General features: G+C 42.4%; 1 protein-coding gene across 2 annotated transcripts in view; it reads right to left on the reverse strand.

Moving 5' to 3' along the window:
• SYBU (syntabulin) overlaps nt 1-20,314 on the reverse strand; it is a 74,415-nt gene that overhangs the window by 3,842 nt on the left and 50,259 nt on the right. For both annotated transcript variants that reach the window (XM_040494270.1, XM_040494271.1), the window contains 2 exons: nt 8,160-8,262; nt 1,335-1,538 (listed from right to left, as the gene is read on the reverse strand). In XM_040494270.1, the coding sequence (XP_040350204.1) occupies nt 1,335-1,538; nt 8,160-8,262 (307 nt within the window). The remainder of the gene's footprint in view (nt 1-1,334; nt 1,539-8,159; nt 8,263-20,314) is intronic.

Genomic DNA, 20,314 nt, shown 5'->3' on the forward strand with positions numbered 1-20,314 from the left:
GTTAGAGGACAATGAGTGGGACGGGTGGAGGGGGGAAGGACTGGAGCGAGACGGCCTGACTTTCCACACAATGTGCCACTGCCTAAACATCCCGATTGTTATTAGTTGAATTCAAACAGTTCCAAAATCAATCCCTGGCAAGAGTGTGCTGATTTGGTGGAAAGTTTCCTCATTCCAAAGGGGAAAGGCCACTCCACTGTCACCAGAGTGTGTGTTTTGTAAGAGAGATGCCTGGTGTTGTAGAAATCTTCCTGAGCTGGAATGTCAGCCCCTCTCAGGCCTGGCTGGGGCTGGGCATCCCTGCTGGAAGACAGCTGACTAACGAGAATGGCCACCCAGAAGGAAGAAGGCTGAGGAAGGAGGGCTAGCAGCTTTCTCCCCAATGCTGGAGCCCTTGCCCTGGTCCCGCTGAACCTGCACTTCATCTAGATGGCCTGTGTCCACCTCCCAACCTTCCAGTCCCCCTGTTGTGGCCCCTTTGGTTGTGGACGTCTTTTTTCTGCAGCCTCATGCCCCCCAGGGACTAATTAATTCCTTGCTTGACTTTCGGATTTCATTTCAATGTCATTTACTCTGATCCCTCCAGACTGAGTTGGACAGCCTCCTGACCTCTTACAAACATACACAGCAACAGGTACTTGCAGAAAAGCCTTAACATGTCTTTGTCACTAGATGAGCAATGTCTTTGGTATCGTCTGGGCAGTTGGCACACGGACCCTCCCTGCTGTCCACTGTCCCATTCCTAGTGCTTTACACGGCCCCTGGCACAACATGGCACTCAACAGATACCTGACATTTGAATGAACACGTGCATGATTCTTTCCTGTTCTGGGGACCCTCCCCCTGCCACAGTGCCATTTTTCCTCCTTATCCAGTCCCTCCCCGGGCTGCTGAGCCTTACCATAAATCATGGTTTGTGTTCTTTCTGCAGCTGCCCTTGAAGGATCAGCTTAATGCGGGAAAGAAAGAGAAGTGGCTTTTTACAGAATAAGGCAGGAGCTCAAGAGATGCATAACTTTTTTTAAGTTTTTAAATTTTTTGAAGTTTATTCTGAGAGAGAGAGACCATGAGTAGGGGAGGGACAGAAAAAGAAAGAAAGAGAGAGAGAGAGAGAGAGAGAGAATCCCAAGCAGGCTCTGCTCTGACTGTGCAAAACCTGATGTGGGACTTGAAGTCACGAACCTGAGAGATCATGACCTGAGCTGAGACCAAGAGTTGGATGCTTAACCAAGCCACCCAGGTAACCGCCTCCTCTTTTTTTCTAAGTTTTTTAAAGAAAACTTACCAAGTAGGACACACTAAGCCTCACGACCTGGGAAATGAACAGCACTCACCTCATGACTGGGCTGCAGTCACTTCCTTTGTAGGAGCCGGAGTTGCTACTACTTGGGGAAGAAGGCGCATAGCTGGGATGGATGTTAACGGGACTCAGCTGATTCCTGCACAGCATGGACAGGAAGTCCTTCTCCCGTGGGGAGGGGGGGCTGTTGCCAGACTTGTACGATGAAGCTCCATTACTCCGCCCATGGGGACCTCGGCTGGGAGAGAAAACATGAGAAATGTTAAAATGCTTGGGGCTCCCAGTGCTCAAATGCTAATACTTAACTCCTGCTAAAAGCCAGTTACTACTAAGGAAATCCAAGCTTCAGAGTCGAAAGGGGCAATAGAATTACCGTCCTCAGGGACAGCCTTGTTGCCGCCTGACTGATATTTTCTTTCCTTCTGCCATTAGCACAGGCAACCTCACCCTCTGCTGTTCTTTCAAATAGTTTCTGACCATAAAGCTTGTTTTGAATTAATCCCAAATGCCTGTTAAGAACACAAACCATGTAAAATATTGATTTGGTTTAGGTTCACTTTAGAGGCTGTTTTGAAGATGTGGTTTTCATTCCAGTACACCTGTTTTAGCTTAAAAATGTTTGGGTTTGGTTCATGCTGGCGGAAGAAAATGAGGGTGGTTCATTTGGAGTATGAGGGAAAAACGGGGTTGCCCGTAAAGGAAGAGGAGAAAAGAGGACAGATAAACAGCTCATATAAGTGTGTCCAGCCTACAGTTTTAACCACCTATTTTCTTTCCATCCCCAATGACTTAACACAACCTTTATCGTTTAACTGCTGAAATGTTTTAAAGCTCTTTCTTCATTCCCTGGCCTGTTATTTTGCCCCCTACGCAAGGAGGCTGACTCTCTGGCTGGAGTGGCCTTTCTAAAATGGAATTGGATATCACTGTCCTCAAAGCCATTCAACAGCTCCCCAGGGCCTCAAGAGGACCGATCCCACCTACCCATCGAACCCATCATCTGCCACTCCTCCCTTCCCCCGCTGTATTCCGGAATTCCAAACAACTTACACTTCCCTGACGATCCATGCTCTCCACCATTTTTATGTTTTTCAACTTATCATTTTCTCTGCCTAGAATGCTCTCCCACTCCCTGCCCTAACCCTTGGGATACTTACAACTTTGAGACTGATGGAAATCCACTCCAAGCAGCCTTCTCTGGATTCTTCCTTCCCTAGGCTTGTATACGTGTGGCTCCTTAATGTTCCCTAGTACTCCGTGAAAACTTGCATCCTGGGGTTTATTGCATTGTCTCACAACTACACAATTGTTTGACTTTCCCACTAGACTAGGGCCTTCTGAAGGCAGGAACACAGTCTGTTCTTTTATATCCCCACTACTTCATGGCACATGCTAGATGCTCCCTAAATGACAGCTAAATGAATAATTTGGGTTTGAGCCTTAGCAATGCCACTTACTAGGAACTTGGGCAAGTAAGCTACTAAATATATGGGGATATATAATAATAACCTTTTTTTGTTGTCCTCACAGAGTCGATGTGAAAATCCAAAGAATGCATGTGAGTGCATCTGATAAGATGTTAAGGGCAATTCAGCTGTAGGATATTATTACAGGAAAAACTTGTTCAGACTTCCCTATTAATCTCGTTTCAGAGATTTGGCACCCACTATGTAAGGCAGCAACTTGAGAATGTTGCAATTACTTAAATAGGATAACAATTCTGTGTCAGAAATATTTCTTGCTGACATTACACGAAAAAACGAAACAGAACAAGATACCTTTCATCCAGAAGTACTGCTTTTTGACAATCCCCTCTTTGCAATTCTGATTTACATCTGTATTCAACTGACACGTCTCAATGAGAAACGTGTGTAAATGTGAGTGTGCGTGTGGGTATACTTGGCTCCAAAACCACACTTACTCAAAATCAAATATAATTTCAACTAGCTGTCAACCCAGTAAATCACACATAAATGAAACATCACCAAATTCTAAAGTTAAAAAGTTCTTTCCTTTTGAAATCATCCAAAGGGATTCTGCCTCCTTTTTGTGAGAAGGGGACACTTTATATGGAACAGATGGGCTGATGGCTTTGTGACAAACCAACTCAGCAGCCCAGTGGTGCTGGGCTGAGCAGCAGAAAAGAACACGACGGGCTCTGGCTTGGATCTGCTTCTCCACACTTCACTTCCGAGTCTACTGCAACCAGCCTATTTCTCAATGTGACCATGAGAAATATGCAGGATTCCACACTACAAGTCAGGAGAGACAGTAAGGAGCTAATCTAATTTTGACCTGGGAATTCTCTTCTGAGTCGACCTTCACCAATGACCTTCTGTGCCCTAGCCCTGTTCCAGATGCTTTATGAACACAGTTTTACATTGATTTTGAGCATCATGCTATAAAGCTGGTACCTCTCATTTACATTATGTGAAGTGTGTGAAGTATTCAGTTATGTGAAGTGAGTTAGGTTCAGGGAAAAATCTGGTCCAAGAACACACAGCCAAACTAGGATTTAAATACAGATTTTTGAACGTTACAGAAATGCCTCCTTCTTACTTTACACAAATAGAATATATTGTTTGCAGCTTGTAAACAGGTATATTAGGTACTATGTATGTGGTTATTACCTGAAGAATTCACCACTGACCTTTTACTACAGTGCAGTCACTAAGATACAAATTAAGTTAGATGGGAATTTTTAATAACTCACCTGCGATACTGAATAAATATCTCTTCAAGTATTAAACATTACTATAGTACAATAAAATCTTCAAATATATTTCAGGAAATGAGTTATTAGACTATAATAGTTGACTTAAAAAAAAAGAAACTACATGCTTAAAAATATCAGTCTGGGGGGTGCCTGGGTAGCTCAGTTGGTTAAACGTCTGACTTCAGCTCAGGTCATGATCCCACGGTTCTTGAGTTCATGTTCCCATCAGGCTCTTCACTCTCTGATCTTCGGTCTCCCTCCCTCTCTTTCTGTCCCTCCCTCATTCCTGCACTCTCTCTATCAAAAATAAATAAACATTAAAAAAAATGGAAAAGCTCCTTTAAAAAAATATCAGTCTTGCTCTTTACATTTAGTTCAGTTCAAGTGCTAACACACATGGGCACAAAGTCATTGCAAAACATTTTCAAAGGAGGCTAGGGTTCCATATTTGTCATGGCCATGAACAGTCAAACTCGACGATACCTTCCTCAGCCCAGTCTAAATCCCTTGGTGTGGTGGACAAGAAGAATGCTTTCCACAAAGAGGAGACAGAATTCTGCGGACCCTGCCCAGTTCCCGAATACCTGAATACAGTAAATGGAAAGTGAGAGAAAGGGAAAAGGGAAGAAGGGAACCAACTTCATAAGGGGCCTAGGTGAATTTCAGTCCTTCCCCCAACATTGTCCTTTACTTCCGGGTAACATTATCATCATCATCATCATCATCAACATCACTGTTATGGGTTGGATCGTGTCCACCCCCCAAATTCATAATGTTGAAGTCCTAACCCCCAGTACCTAAGAATGTGGCTGTTTTTGGAAACAGGATTTTAAAGAAAGGTAATTAAATTTAATTAATCCCAGTCCAGTTTGACTAGTGTCCTTGTAAGAACAGAAAACTTGGACACAGGAACAGAGAAAGGTTACGTTGAGGAACAGAGACAAGATAGCCTTTTATAAGCCAAGGAGAGAGGTTTCCGAAGAAGCCAATCCTGCTGACATCTTGATCTTGCACTTCTAGCCTCCAGAATTGTTGAGAAGGTAATTCCTGTTGTGTAAGCCTCCCAGTCTGTGATACTTTGCACCAGCAGCCTGAGAAAACTAATATGAACATCATCACCACCATCGCCATCTTCTTCATCATGTCCACTAGTATCATTTTTACCACTACTGACTAAAACCCACTTAGGACACTTTTACTAAATTCTGGACACCATGTTAAGCACTCATATATTAGCTCATTTAACTCAGTGAGGTAGATGCCACTATTAACCCATTTTCCAGAATAGTAAGTCTCGGGGCTCTGGCTCACGTACCTAATAAATAATGGAGGCTAAACTAAAGCCCATGTTTCTCTGACTCCAAATTCCAATCTTTTTTTTTCCTTCTCATTTCTATCTGCCTCTGATCAGATTAGGATTTTAGTTTAAGAAAGAGAATTCTTCAGAAATGTCTGCAGAGTTGGCCTTCAGTAAGAAGAGATCATTTGTAAACCTTTAAGTTTTGTTTTTTAATCCCCTGTCAAAAATATTCTCACCAACTCCACTTGTTTATTTCTCCCACTCCTTCCCCAAATGTTCATGCTCGCCTTCCTCCCAGGAGCTAATTCTCCACAGAGAAAATTCATTTATTACAGGAGAAGCAAGCCATTTAAAAGGATCATAAGCTATTATAAAGTTTGGCATGGATACCCGGCCCATCTAGAGGAGCTGTTCTCACTGCAAGATCCTACAGAGCACAAATATTACGTGAGATGCCCAAGATACCCCATCACAGAAATCTACTGACTGTGCTCTGTGCCTGGGTCAGATAAAAAGAAAAAAAAAAGTGAGGATCATGGATAGAACATTGTCAATTCCAATTTCTCATTGATGACACCTGTATCTGATTTGCACATAATTCTATTTAGCTATGTTATGATTAACATGTCAATTTTTAGTTACTTGGAGAAACCATGGATTCCAGACTAGACAATTTTCTGTAAGGCACTCAGAATTGTTGACATTACCTTGGAAATTAACCACAAACACAAACTTCTTTGCAAGGCTTAATAAAATTGGCCTCTTCCACAGGCCATTTCTTTTTTCCTTTGCTCTGCTCTTTGATACCTTGTACCATGGTATGTGCTAATTTTCTTGAATGGGTTAGATAAATGGTTTATTCCCAGAGCAAGCCACATCTGATTTATACTGAGAATGTTTATATTCATGTTCTGTGATCCCAGAGGCACTTTATTTCCAAATTAGATTGTGTTTGGGGATAGAACAATTGTGCTTTTTCATTGTGGACTTCACGCTTTTGTTTGCTTGTCTGGCTTCAGCTTTGTTTTTTAACAATAAAACTTCACCAAAGAGGGTCTCAGGTCCCTTTATAAACATCAGTTAAACGTTCTGCTCACCCAGGAGGAATGGGAAATATTTGCTTGCTGAATCCTGGGAATGCAAGTTTCCAGAAATTAGCTAGTTTTTCTCCAGGAAGAGACCTTAAAAATTATGTGGTCCAACCCTTTTTTTGCAAATTTGGACACTACGGCCTGGGAAAGTCCAGTGACCTGCCCAAAGTCTAAAAACAAATCATCCCCAGTGTCTTGCTGCTCACTCCATTGAACTGTTTGGGTCCCTGGTTCAGAGCTCAGCTTATCACAGAGCTGTCTTGGAACCAGCCTATTTAAAATGTACCACGTATCCCACTGCTCTCAATATCCTTTCTCTCTGTGTTGTTTTTTTTTTTTTTTAATTTTTTTAACGTTTATTTATTTATTTATTTTTAATTTTTTTTTCAACGTTTATTTATTTTTGCGACAGAGAGAGACAGAGCATGAACGGGGGAGGGGCAGAGAGAGAGAGGGAGACACAGAATCGGAAACAGGCTCCAGGCTCTGAGCCATCTGCCCAGAGCCTGACGCAGGGCTCGAACTCACGGACCGCGAGATCGTGACCTGGCTGAAGTCGGACGCTTACCCGACTGCGTCACCCAAGCGCCCCAAACGTTTATTTATTTTTGAGACAGAGAGAGACAGAGCATGAACGGGGGAGGGGCAGAGAGAGAGGGAGACACAGAACCTGAAACAGGCTCCAGGCTCTGAGCAGTTAGCACAGAGCCCGACGTGGGGCTCGAACTCATGGACCGCGAGATCGTGACCTGAGCCGAAGTCGGACGCTTAACTGACTGAGCCACCCAGGCGCCCCTCTCTCTGTGTTTTTAAAAATAATTCTATTATTTATGTATTTATTGTCTTTTTTTCCTACTAGAATGAATATAATTTCCATGGAGTTTTGTTTACTGCCATATCTCCAGAACCTGTCTCATAGCAGAAGCTCAATAAATACTTGTTGAATGAATGAAGTCACTGACAGTAGGAGAGAGTCCCAGGGCTTACAACCTTTCCTACCAAATGTGAATGGTGGGTCATGATTTCCCACAGTTCCTCTCTTCCCGCAACCCAAATAGCATCCATGGTGAACATCTGTTGATGCTTGGTATGTTCTAAGCACTGACCCCACACTATGTGTATATAAACCCTATGAAGTGGGTATGGGTATAGTCCTATTTTACATATGAGAAAACTGAGGCACAGAGAAGTTAAGCAACTTGCTCAGGGCCACACAGCCTATAGGTGGTGGAGCTGGCATTCGAACCAAGGCAGCCTGGCTCCAGAGCACAGATACTTAGCTATTCTGCTCTAATGTCTCTTTATGGTGGTGGCCACCCACGCCATTAACTTTAGTCTTTTTTCACCCCCTTCCCCTAGTGACTGTTGGGAGTATTCAGGGGTCACTATGAAGTCAGGTTCCACAGCCAAGAGATGACACAGTCATGAAGGAGGGCAGGTAGGAGGTGGATACCAGGTGAGTACACAGGTGAGCGAGAAAAAGAGAAGGCAGAGGACGAGCAGACACACAGCCAAGGACCGGATGAGAGACAGCCACCGGGTAGACACATATTGGTCAAGCCCTGTGACCACAGTTGGTAGGACAGGGGAAAGTTTCAATTTCAAATCATTATAAAAACCAAACCCTACTCACTAAAAAATAACAAAATCATGAACGAACAGTAATCCAGGTGGTTCTATAGAAACATAAAGTACAGGTGAGTCACCTGCCTAAAGCGTCTCAATAATTACAGAGCAGGAGACGGCGCCTACTTGCGTGAAAAGGAGGACCGCTTGCTTCCCGCAGCAGACATATGGACCTCAGGAGCGGAAATGCTGCCCGTGCTGCTTGAGGAGCTAAAATCAGCTTCGCTACCTGAAAAACAACAGGGGAGTGAGAGAGAGGCCTGAAGGAAAGGAAACCTGAGAACGTGCTGGCCAGCCTCCTGCCTCTCCGGTCCGGCTCCCGGCGCGGCGCGTGCACACTCGAGCGCAGCAAGTGGCAGGATTCCAGACCTTCTAGGCTCCCAGCCTTTCCCTCAAAGCAAACAAGAGAAGGTGCAAGTACAACGACATCACGTCATAAACACAGCTTAGAAGCACGGTGAGGCCAGTTTCATAAAGACACCCATCATCCAGCTGATCGTGCACTGTGACCCAAGGTTGGGGCAGAAATGCACGCCTCTTCCTGTGTGTCGGGCACTCCTCGACAACATCAACGTGCAGGGCCCAAACTTTAGGCAGAACGAAAAGCAGACTTGTCAGTCCCAAAGGAGTTTTTCCAGGAGAGTTTATCTTTGGGCTTTTGCAGTCAGCTAGCCATACTTGAATCTGGCACGTTAGGGTCTGGAGAGAATCAGTCTGTTAGAAGCCGTTGGGAAGAAAGCCTGGGTCCGGATAACTGCTTGAACCGGCACTATCTGATCAGTGACTCTCTGACTCCAGCTGCTGTTTTTCTATTAAGAGCACAACCCTAACAAAAAGCAGAAATGGAACATTTCCAAACAGAATGAAGAAAGTTCAGTGACAGTGATGGAAACTGGATTATACTGATATGTGAAGTTTTCCTTGGGCGGGGGGGAGCGGGTAGGGGGATTGTTCATTACTTTACAAAAATCACATTCTATTTTGAGCACAGACTACAGTTCATATGTAATTAGAAACATGCTGTGTTGCAGAATAATTAATATGAATTCATTTCTAACAAAAAATACATAGTTCTGGAATAGTAATAATGGAAATATTCCAAGGATTGCCTGGGGAAGTTAAGGAGAGTGAAAGATGCAAAAAAGAAGAAGTGGGAAGAAGAAAGAGAAGATTAAAAAAAAAAAGATAATGTTCCATATGCTTTGGAAAATAAATCTAGGGATACAATTTTAATTGACCTTATCTCTCAACTCCTACAACACAATTTATGACTCTTCTGGTCTAGAACCCAGAGCCAACTCACATTTTTGAGTTGAGGAAAATATGAATAATCTAAATCCTTTGAGATTCTAACAATAATTATCATCACAATAGTAACACAAGGCCCTATAAGGACATGATTTCTATTCTTTGTTTCTGTTAATCTTGACAACTCTGTAAGGCAGACATATATCTCACTATTCTACACTGAAGAAGTCAAAGCTGATTTGTCCAATGCTTGTGGGGGAAAAGTCCTGGCCAGGACCAAGTTCCCCTGCCACTTCTCCATACCAGGCTGCATCCTCAGGAAGGCAGCGGGAAGGAGGGGCACCAGGGAGATTCCTGGGTAAACTATATACTACCATCTGCCTAACTGCCAAGATGACCCATTGGTACAAGACGCAGCTGGACTAGCCCACTGGTGAACAGATCCTCTCACTGATGGGTTGTATTTGTTTTGCCAGGTGATGGCAAGGCAGAGAGAGAAAAATCCCTTTCCTGGCTTCCAGGACCTCTCAGGAAGTGCAGCCTCTTGTGGAAAAGAGACCAAGAATGACCTCTTAGCACAGATGTCAGCAGTGAATCCCAATTCCCAGCAGAATTCTGGGAGAACTAGGGTGGCAATTTATCAGGACTGAGACCAGCTATTCCTTCTGGATTTCAGAGACTGTCTAACATTGTAATGAGCTCCCCAAATGTAATTAGTTGCCTCTGAGTAATGCACTGGCTAACCTATAGTATTTTACAATCTCAAGGATTCATCATTGGTAGTGCTGTCCAGCAATACGCCAGTCCTGATGGCCTTAATCAACCAGCCTTGCCGGCTAGTAAATTATCAGGTTGGTTATTAAGTGATAAAGGCAGACATTTTTCAAAAATAGATCCTGTGGTTGCAGCCACCAGGTTTGAGATATTCTTTTCTAACATAAAATTATGGCTTTGAAACACCCCAATTTTCATTCCTTAAAAGAAACACAAAAGCCCATCAATTATAACTTTACTACCTGAATAACAAGAGAAATTCTAGAACAAAAACAGACAACTGCTGAAAATCCATTGTTTCCTCAAGATGACCTTGATCTTTGGTAATTATGTACTCTGAACTGAAAGGACAAGTCTGTTCCACATTTTATTGCTATTGGAACTCAATGTATTGACTCTTAGGTATGGGCAGGGTCCAAGGTCACGTTTTTCGTATACTTCTCTAACTTACCTTCTGCACTCTGAAAGAAGTTAGAAGACTCTTTTGGGGTACCCAGTGGCTGCATTCAGGACTGAGTAATATGATAGAGAAAAATGTCTATGCTACTTACGCCATTTCAGTTTCCTATTTTTTTAAATACATTTCCAGTTTGGTTAATGCAATGTAAAGTCAATACACTCTTTTGAAGGGGTACAAGGAAAGGTCAATTTATCTATCTGAAAACCCCCGATTTATCTACTAGCTGGCAACAAAGACTCAAGGAAGGAGAGGCACTCTGTTTCTTTTGAATTTGTATGTAACTAGGTTATTGTTGTGGGTGCTGTAGTTCAATGCTCATTTGTATTATTAAAATCATACAAAGAGAGTACCTAACCTAAAAACACAGGCCCTGAGTCAGACAGACCGGGTTCAAATCCTACCTCTACCACTCACTTTAGGCAAATTACTTCACCTCTCTGTTTCAGTCTTTAAATCTGTTAAACAGAGATAATAAGCATGGCATCTGTCAAGGTTACTGTAAGCAATGAATGTGTGTGTGTGTGTGTGTGTGTGTGTGTGTGTGTGTGTGCTTGATATAGTAAGGTCTCAATAAGTGTTAGCTATTATTACTCCTATGCAGGGGTTAAAAGGACAATTTTTATTACACATTTCCTTTGTAGAAAATTTAGAAAATAGCAATGATTCATAGGACAAAATGTAGTCTATTATTCCATCACCAAATAAATAAATAAATAAATAACTATAGTTAACCTTTTGGTATATAATTACTCAGCATTCCTAGTAAATACATTACTATGTAACCTAATTGCTTTTCTTTTAATATGTGAGTATCTTTAAACATACTACATTTTGTTTTATTAAATCAATGAATAATAGGCTATGTCCAATTATTCCATTATTAGTAACAAACACTATGTGCCAAAAACCATTCTAAGCATATTTACTTATTTATTTTTAAATTTTTATTTATTTATTGAAAAGTTTTTAACATTTATTCATTTTTGAGAGATGGAGAAAGACAGAGCATGAGTGGGGGAGGGGCAGAGAGAGAGAGAGAGACACAGAATCCATAGCAGGTTCCAGGCTCTGAGTTGCCAGCACAGAGTCTGACATGGGGCTTGACCTCATGAACTGTGAGATCATGACCTGAGCTGAATTCGGACACTTAACCAACTGAGCCACTCAGGTGTCCCACATATTTACTCATTTATTTCTCATGACAGTACAGACTCCAGGGGGTAGGGGACAATTATCAGCCCCTCTCACAAATGAGGCCAAGAAGCTGAGTGACATGCACAAGGGGACACAACTCCCAAGAAGTAGGGGCAAGACTTGAACCCAGGTCATCTGACCAGGGTCCATGCTCTTAAAATACAGGCCTAATGTTTCATGGATATTCCAGGGAATGCAAATTTATACCCTTGCCTGCTATTCTTTTTTTTTTTTTAACAGTTATTTATTTTTGAGAGAGAGAGAGACAGAGCATGAACGGGGGAGGGTCAGAGAGAGAGAGGGAGGCACAGAATCTGTAACAGGCTCCAGGCTCTGAGCTGTCAGCACAGAGCCCGACGCGGGGCTTGAACTCACGAACCGCGAGATCATGACCTGAGCTGACGTCGGACACTTAACCGACTGAGCCACCCAGGCGCCCCCTTGCCTGCTATTCTTTAGGATAAATGCCTGCAGGAGTTTTTAAGTCAAAGGATACGCTCAATTTCAAAACTTTTAATATACATTGCATCATATGTATTTTTGGATGGCTAAAGCAGTTTTTGTGGTCAAGAATGTGTTTGCCCCCCATGTGCCTGTGCATAGATACCCAAAGGTAAATCTCTGATGTCACAGAGAATACTCTGAAAAAGCAAAGGACACAATATTTGGCTGTTGAAGACTTGTGCTTGATCAGCTAAACAGGGTTTGAAAATATGCATATCTAAGTCATCCTCATCAATATTGTCTTCGATCAGCTGCTGGCATTGGTGGAGCAGGATTCCAGGACTGAAAAGGGGAGGATGAACTTGTTTTGCCAATGTCCTAGTGACTATACATCCTGCAGCAAAAGGCATTCTCCAGCTATCAAGAAGCTCAGCTCGCTGGCCTCCAGAAGCTCTGGTGGTTCTTGTTTGGTAGGTAGTACTGCTGTACTCTTGCTAGGATAATAAGCATTCTGTGCATGTGATGGTGAGGCCAGGAGTTGGAAAAGGAAAAATGGAACAAAAATAGTATGTGCAAAAACTAATAACTAGACTTACTGTTTTGAAACACTGCCTGCAATCTGGTCTCTTAGGACGTTATTATTTTTGCCTGCTTTCAGGAGACTATGGAGTCCTCCTCATACATCAGAGCATCACAGGCCTCTGAAGACAGTCGACTAAGCCATGTTAAGCCGTTCTAAACCACTGATTGAAGCAACCCCAAACCTTCCTTTATCCTTTGTCATTACAAAGCTATCGAATTAATTCAGGTTGGCCACCTATATCCCCACCTCAAATAGAGGCAGCAAACTAGAAACGAAAAAAATAAAAAAATAGTTCCCCATCCCTTCATCCTCCCCCTGTTCCCCCAACACACACACAGATACACAGATCTTTTGTTTAAAAGTCTCTAGGGAGGAGAGGAGCCATTTTCACTGAAGCCAAGCAGAGCGATTAAGGAGCAACTGGGGCAGTGGACACATGTAATTACAGAAGACACTCTAAAAAAAAAAAGTTCTCTAAAGTAGATTTGGTAGAACAGACTCTGAGCTGCGAAGCCTTGGGGCACCTAGCCAATGAATCCAAGAAATGCTTCACAACCTAAATGATTTTTACTTTAGTTTTTGCAAACTATTCCCTAAGACCCCTATAGATGTTTATCTTAGAAAAGGAGTATTTGATCAAAAGACCAATAAACTGATTGAAAATATATACACAAGTTTTCTTGCATTTCAGAGGTCTTTCTGAAAAATTCTAAGCATCATTTTCATTAAATTACACAAAGGATTTATCTTCATTCTGAATGATGTTCAATAGATGGAGACACCATAAATTTAAAAACATATATAAACAATTAAAAACAAAAGGAAGTTCAAATTTAAAGTATTTAGAGAATAATTTTGTATTGAAAAATATGACTACGTAACTGTAAAACTGCTTATGGGAAAACGGCAGTCAAAAACAAATAATAAACTGAAAGAAAATATTTACAACATATGACAGACAAAGGGCCAATCTCCTTAATTTACCAAAAGCTCATACAAATAAGAAAAAAAAAATAACAGAAAAATGGGCAAAAGACATGAACAGGCAGATGGCAAAGAAAAATAAATGATCAACCTACACAAATAGCCACTCAATCTCATGTATAACATTATAAATGTAAATGTAAACAAGGGTTTTTTTTTGCATCCACAAGACTGGCAAAAAATTAAAAAAACAGTTTGATATCACTACTTCTGTTGAAGGTTTGGGAAAAATACTCCCATAAGAGTTAGCAAGAGTGTGAGTTGGTGTAATATCCATAAAAAAGAAAGCTGTATTGCTAGGAATTTGTCCTGCACCTAAGCATCAAAAAAACAACCTAACTGCCCATCAATAGTGACTGGTGAAATCAGATGATACAGGGACCTAAGAGTATAGTCTACAATCATGCAAGGAGTGAGTGACATGAAGCTGTGTGTGCTGGAGTGAAAACATCTAGAAGACCTGTCGCTACATAAGAAAACCAAGATGCAGAGGCGCCTGGGTGGCTCAGTTGTTTAAGTGTCTGACTTCCAGTTTTGGCTCAGGTCATGATCTCACGGTTTGTGGGTTCAAGCCCCATGTCTGGCTCCACACTGACAGCGTGGAGACTGCTTGGGATTCTCTCTCTTTTGCCCTCTCTCTGCCCCTACCACATTCTCTTTCTCTCTCAAAATAAATAAATAAACTTTAAAAAGAAAAAAAAAAAGAAAACCAAGAAGCAGAATAGTAGGTATGGCATGCCTAATTTTGATAAACAAATCTTTAAATAATATATAACTGGCTACATGCATAGAACATTTTTATTGAGGAATAAAAAAGATCTGATAATAGTGGTTTCTCTTGGAAATGGGACAGTGGGATATACAAGACCCTTATTTTCATTTTATATATTCCCAAGCTATTTGGCTTTTCTAACCATGTGCATATTACTCTTCAAAAAAAAAAAAAAATAGGAGGCACTACAATTACTGACAATTTATTTTTCCTTTGAAACAATCTAATTTTTTCTAAAGAAAAAGCATTTTATAATAAAAGCAGTCATGCCATTTAATGTAGTATTAAGAGGGCCCTGGAGTCTAGTCACTTGGGTTTGAATCATGCCTCTTCTAACTCTGTAAAGCCTTAAGCAAATCATGTACCCTCTCTCTCTGCCTTCGATGCCTCATCTGTGAAATGGAGATGAAGATATTAATAGTAAGTATTGTTAAGGGATTGCAGGAATTAGGTGAAGCATGCAGAGAAGTTAGAACAGTGCTTCGTACATGGCAAGCACTCAGTATATGTTAGCTATTACTATTTCTAGTTAGAACTACTGGTACAGTGGCTTGAAGGCCAGAAGAGAGCTTTTTAAACACCTTTCCCTTAAAAAGTCCCACAATAGGAAATGCCTTCTCCTATTTAAGTCAAACATTTTTATTTATTTATTTATTTATTTATTTATTTATTTATTTTTAATTTATTTTTGAGAGAGAGACAGAGAGTGAGCAGGGGAGCGGCAGAGAGAAAGACAGACACACTGAATCTGAAGCAGGCTCCAGGCTCTGAGCTGTCAGCATAGAGCCCGACGAGGGGCTCAAACTCACGAGCCACGAGATCATGACCTGAGCCAAAGTCAGATGCTTAACCGACTGAGCCACCCAGGCTCCCCTTTAAGTCAAACATTTTTATAATCACTCTTTATAAAAGGTGGTTTTCCTTCAGCCATTTGTCAGTGGAGAATATGTTTCTATTTTTTACTCTGTGTGTGTGTATGTGTGTGCATGTACAACAGAGTATGTCTAAAACATCTGTGGTTTTAAAACAAACTCCCTATGGTCTCCTCCAAAAATCTCTAGAGTTGCACCCAGGTTAGAACCCTGCCTTCAGAAAGCCCCCAGGAAAATGTACATAGGTTTACTGAGCTCTACTTATCAGAGGCCAATCCCCTGAGCCTGGTCTGAGAAAAGGAGGGGAGGAGCATGAGAAAGGAGGCCCAAGAGGCCTGACAGGTCGAAGACAACTTCACCTGTTCACTCCTTTATCTTGGCAGAAATACAGGGAATACACCTGCTAACCAAGAAAGTGGATGAAAGAAATGATAAACATAGAGGGTGTAAAGAAACTTCAAGAAAGCAGGAGGAAGTGAACATTTCTGACAGGAACCCAGGATGCAACTAGTCTCCCTTTGCTTCACCCCCAGGGAAAATTAAGTCTGTGTATTGACCGACTTGAGTAAACTACAGGAAGGACACCAGGTGTTGTCTGGTTTCGTGAATGACCACCCAGCTTCCCTGGGCTTGCTCTCTTCATTAGTAATAAATAAATATGTGGCCCTTTTAATTTGCCAGAGATGGCCAGGAAGAGAACGCTAGATGAGAGATCCATCAACTCAACCAAAGGCCAATCAGGTGCCAATCTGGGATCCTCTATCACCACTGCCATGCACTACCCAGCATCAGCAGAAGGAGGAGCCAGCCTGCAAAGTCACACACCCAACAAGCTCTACCTAAAGAAGGCACTATAACAGCCTGACTCCATGTATATATGTATGTATATATGTATATGTGTATGTATATGTATATGTCTATGTATATGTGTGTGTGTGTGTGTGTGTGTGTGTGCGTGCGTGTGTGTGTATTTAACAAAAATTTATTGAGCATGTGCCATGTGTTATGTGTCAGCCCCACTCTAGGTGGATAGCAGTTCCTGTCTTGGAGGATTGTTGTGAAGCTGAAATAAATGAAAAGTGAAATGCATGAGATGTGTTTGACAGGCTCATAAATATTCATTTTATACTTATTATTAATAATGCAGTGATTATTAAACCTTACTGTGCCTAAAGATCACTGGAAAGTTGAATAATAGTGCAGACTTCTGGGTAAGAGTCACAAAAATTCCAGTTCAGAAGGCCTGGGGGGAATCCAGGAATCTGCATTTTCAATAAATCTCAGATGACTGTGCAGCCAGCAGTCACAGACCACACTGGGGAGGAGACCTCCAAAGATAAAGAGCACATGGAATCTCCCTCCAGGTGCAGTCAGATTGCAAAGACTTTCTTCAATAGGAAGTTGAAGGTAAGTAAAAAGTCGAGGTGAACCAGCTGCCAAAGGAGGAGTCAGTTTGAAGACTAAAGTGCCCAGAAGAGAAGAATCTAACTTCCAGAGTGGCCTGCACCCTCATGGCCTTCCGAAGGCACCCTCCTGGGCTAAATCCATCTTCAGAGGGTTGGAAAGGAAGACAGGGACTTGGAGGAGGCACACATTTGAATACTGGCCCAGGTCCAGTCAAACTCATGTGTACACATGTTGGTTTGCAAAGCTAGTGGATAATTAGTAGTGGGTCCATGATTTGAAGTCTTCATAATCCTGTTTTAAAGAGAAAGGACTGGGGGCGCCTGGGTGGCGCAGTCGGTTAAGCGTCCGACTTCAGCCAGGTCACGATCTCGCGCTCTGTGAGTTCGAGCCCCGCGTCGGGCTCTGGGCTGACAGCTCAGAGCCTGGAGCCTGTTTCGGATTCTGTGTCTCCCTCTCTCTCTGCCCCTCCCCCGTTCATGCTCTGTCTCTCTCTGTCCCAAAAATAAATAAACGTTGAAAAAAAAAATTTAAAGAGAAAGGACTGGCCAGTTTAGAGCTGGGGGTGTCAAATACCATTCAGCAGAGAGAATAATTTCACAATCTAGAAAACTCTCCATCTGGGTTATGCCATCAGCCTTAACTTGCTGCCTTGGGTGTGGCCAATGTGTCCAAGGCTAACATGCTGAATGGCACCAAATGAACCACATAGGCAACACATCATCTTCCACGATGAATCAGCATCAGACACAAACCCTTCGGCAGGTGGTTCCATCTCCCACTGCCTTCCACCGAACAGGTCTGGGAAGGGTTACATCCACTGTGGCCATGAACTTCATCCTAACTGATTGTTCTGGGAGCCTGGTAATAAGGAAAGCAAATCCTCCCTGAAAAATTTTTCAGACTTTTGCACATTCCTTATCTTTAATTTCTTGTCAAATTCACAGAACTGAATGGACTTTCTGCCCCTTTAAAAAAGCTAGATGGGGAGTCTGCTGCTTCTATTTAAGGAGAAGTGTTGTTTATCCAGTGTTTACCAAAATGAAGTGCCTGCCCTCCAGGTCTGGCAGGAAAACCTAAATCAGGGAAAAGCAAACTGGAGGTGGCTGGTGGGATCAGAGTAAGGGTGTCAATGCAGAATGAGTTAATGGGGGAGGGAAGAGGTGATGAGGCCTGGGAGAGAGAAATGCTGACTGATAAAGCCAGGGACAGGGCTAGGACTGAGGTCTGTGACTTTAAGTCCAGAGTGTAAGAGAAAGGGAGAGGATGAGTCTTGTTCGAAGTCACCTCATTTTCTACTCTCAGTGAAGCGGTGTTGTCCGCAGGCAGTTTGACACCATGAATGGAACAAAAACACCCACTTCCTAGGAGATGACATAATTTACTACTCACTGCAGTGACCTGCAACAACACTCTAAGACAACATGGTGTTTCATTTTGTTTTTTAACTTTACTTTTGTCGTAAGCACTGTTTTCCTAATTGACTCCAAGATCTAGGGGCACCTGGGTGGCTCAGTCGGTTAAGCTTCTGACTTCTGCTCAGGTCATGATCTTGCAGTTCGTGAGTTCGAGCCCTGCATCTGGCTCTGTGCTGACAGCTCAGAGCCTGGAGCCTGCTTCACATTCTGTCTCCCTCTCTCTCTGCCCTTCCCACTCATGCTCTCTCTCTCTCTCTCAAAAAACAAAACAAAACATTAAAAAATTAAAAAAAGAAAAAAGACTCTAATATCTAACAGGCTTGATTGCCTCTCTTCATCCTTGGCACCCCGTGTGACACTCTCCAGGTCACACCACACAGCTCTTGTTCTGCACTCACAGGCCCCGCCACCTGTGACAGTGGCCTCACCTCCAGGGGTGCCACGATCCACATCTACACTGAAATTGCCTCTGGATCTCAGCCCACTCCCTTGACTTTCTCAGCAGCGCTGAACTTCCCCTTTCCTGCACTGAAACAGTCTGTCAGAGAGTTACATCAATGGACCTTGTCAGCACTCAGTCATGCTCCACTTCTCATATCTTAATGTCCTTTCCTGTTGGTTCATGAATGATGTATCCCCTTTTCTGTTTCTGTCTTGCATTTCAATCTCTGTGAAGTTGTTTCTCTTTGCTTTTTATGAGGTGCTATGGTTTAGTAGCTTCCATTACTAGCTGTGTGACCTTGGAAAAGCCATGTAGCCTCTCTGTGTCTCCCTTTCTTCTATGAGAGGAAAAAAATAATAGCATCTATCTCGTCGAGTTGTTGAAAAGATTAAATAAGTTAATATATGAAAAAGTAGTGCCTGGCATTCGGCAAACACTTTAAAATACTGCCCTCATTTTTATTTTTCTTCTTATGATTACCCTCCCTGAACCACATCTGGATCCCAACACTATGTAAGACCAGAATCAAGGAAGAGGACTTGGATCAGGAACCAGGAGTGAGGTGAGCTGTCCCGTGAAGTGTGAGCAGCAAACCAAAACTAGCATGAAAATAAACAAACAGAAGATGGTTCTGATAGAGAATGGTAAGGATTCGTTCTCCTCCAATTAGATTATAAATCAACAAGGGAATCCTCAGATATGGGCTGTATCTACTGAATTCTCCAATTTCACGTGAAAGCCTGAAACACATGAAAGAATAGCCAACTAGAGAACTTTCTCCTAGAGACTGTGGGTCACACGCACGGTGGGAGACGACATTCCACAAGGGTGAGATGTCATTAGTTCATATTTGAATGCCCACAGCTCTTGGTACACCTAGCAAATGTCAGGCTGAGACACTGATCCTGCTGTCAGAAACAGGCAAATGCCTTAGCAGGGAGCTAACTTAGGTTCTAAAAAAGGTCAACAAAGGGAAGTACTATTTCCTGCTGGAAAGATTAAGATTACATGGAAGAGGCTGACTAAACTAGCCAGCTTTCAAAACTACCCATGACCATTCAAGCCTGTAGCACGAGGGGCTGTGGAGACAGTCGTGCAGGGTGAAGGGAACAGCATACGAGGGAAGTAACACCAGAGGAAAAGCAATAGCAAGGAAATGAGGCAATAAAGGCACTTCAGAGGCAAGTCGTTTAACATCCTTCTAAGACACAGGCCCCCAAATTTGTGTCTGGCAACAAGTCTTTTGTACTGGACACAGTCTTCCTCATTTTCTAAAATTCCTACTTTTGCTTCTCTAAGAAAAAATGTAGACGTGTTACCTTTTTCCGAGAAGTAGGTATCAGAGAAAAGGAACCACATGTTTTTCCTACCCCAGTGATACTACAGCCATGCTTTGTCTGAATGACTCTGCTGGCGATCTTCAGTGACCTACTGATATCTTCCCTCAGTGACCTTCATTTATAAAGAACCAAATGGACCAAATGACATGAGAGATGGGAGAAAGAGGCAAAGCCTTCAGGCCACAGTGCTGAGTGGGAACCAAGCATGGGCCTAGAAGGTGACATTTCATTATTTTCTCTGCAACTTAGAAATCGATTTCCTCACTCCCTCCTCCTCTTTTAAAAATGAGTCGCAGATGCACAGAATTGGATTAATCAGACTCCTTGGTTCTTGACGCACTCTCAT

Source organism: Herpailurus yagouaroundi, unplaced genomic scaffold (genome assembly GCF_014898765.1).
Source record: "Herpailurus yagouaroundi ecotype Mexico unplaced genomic scaffold, PumYag 186, whole genome shotgun sequence".
Lineage (NCBI taxonomy): Eukaryota > Metazoa > Chordata > Mammalia > Carnivora > Felidae > Herpailurus > Herpailurus yagouaroundi.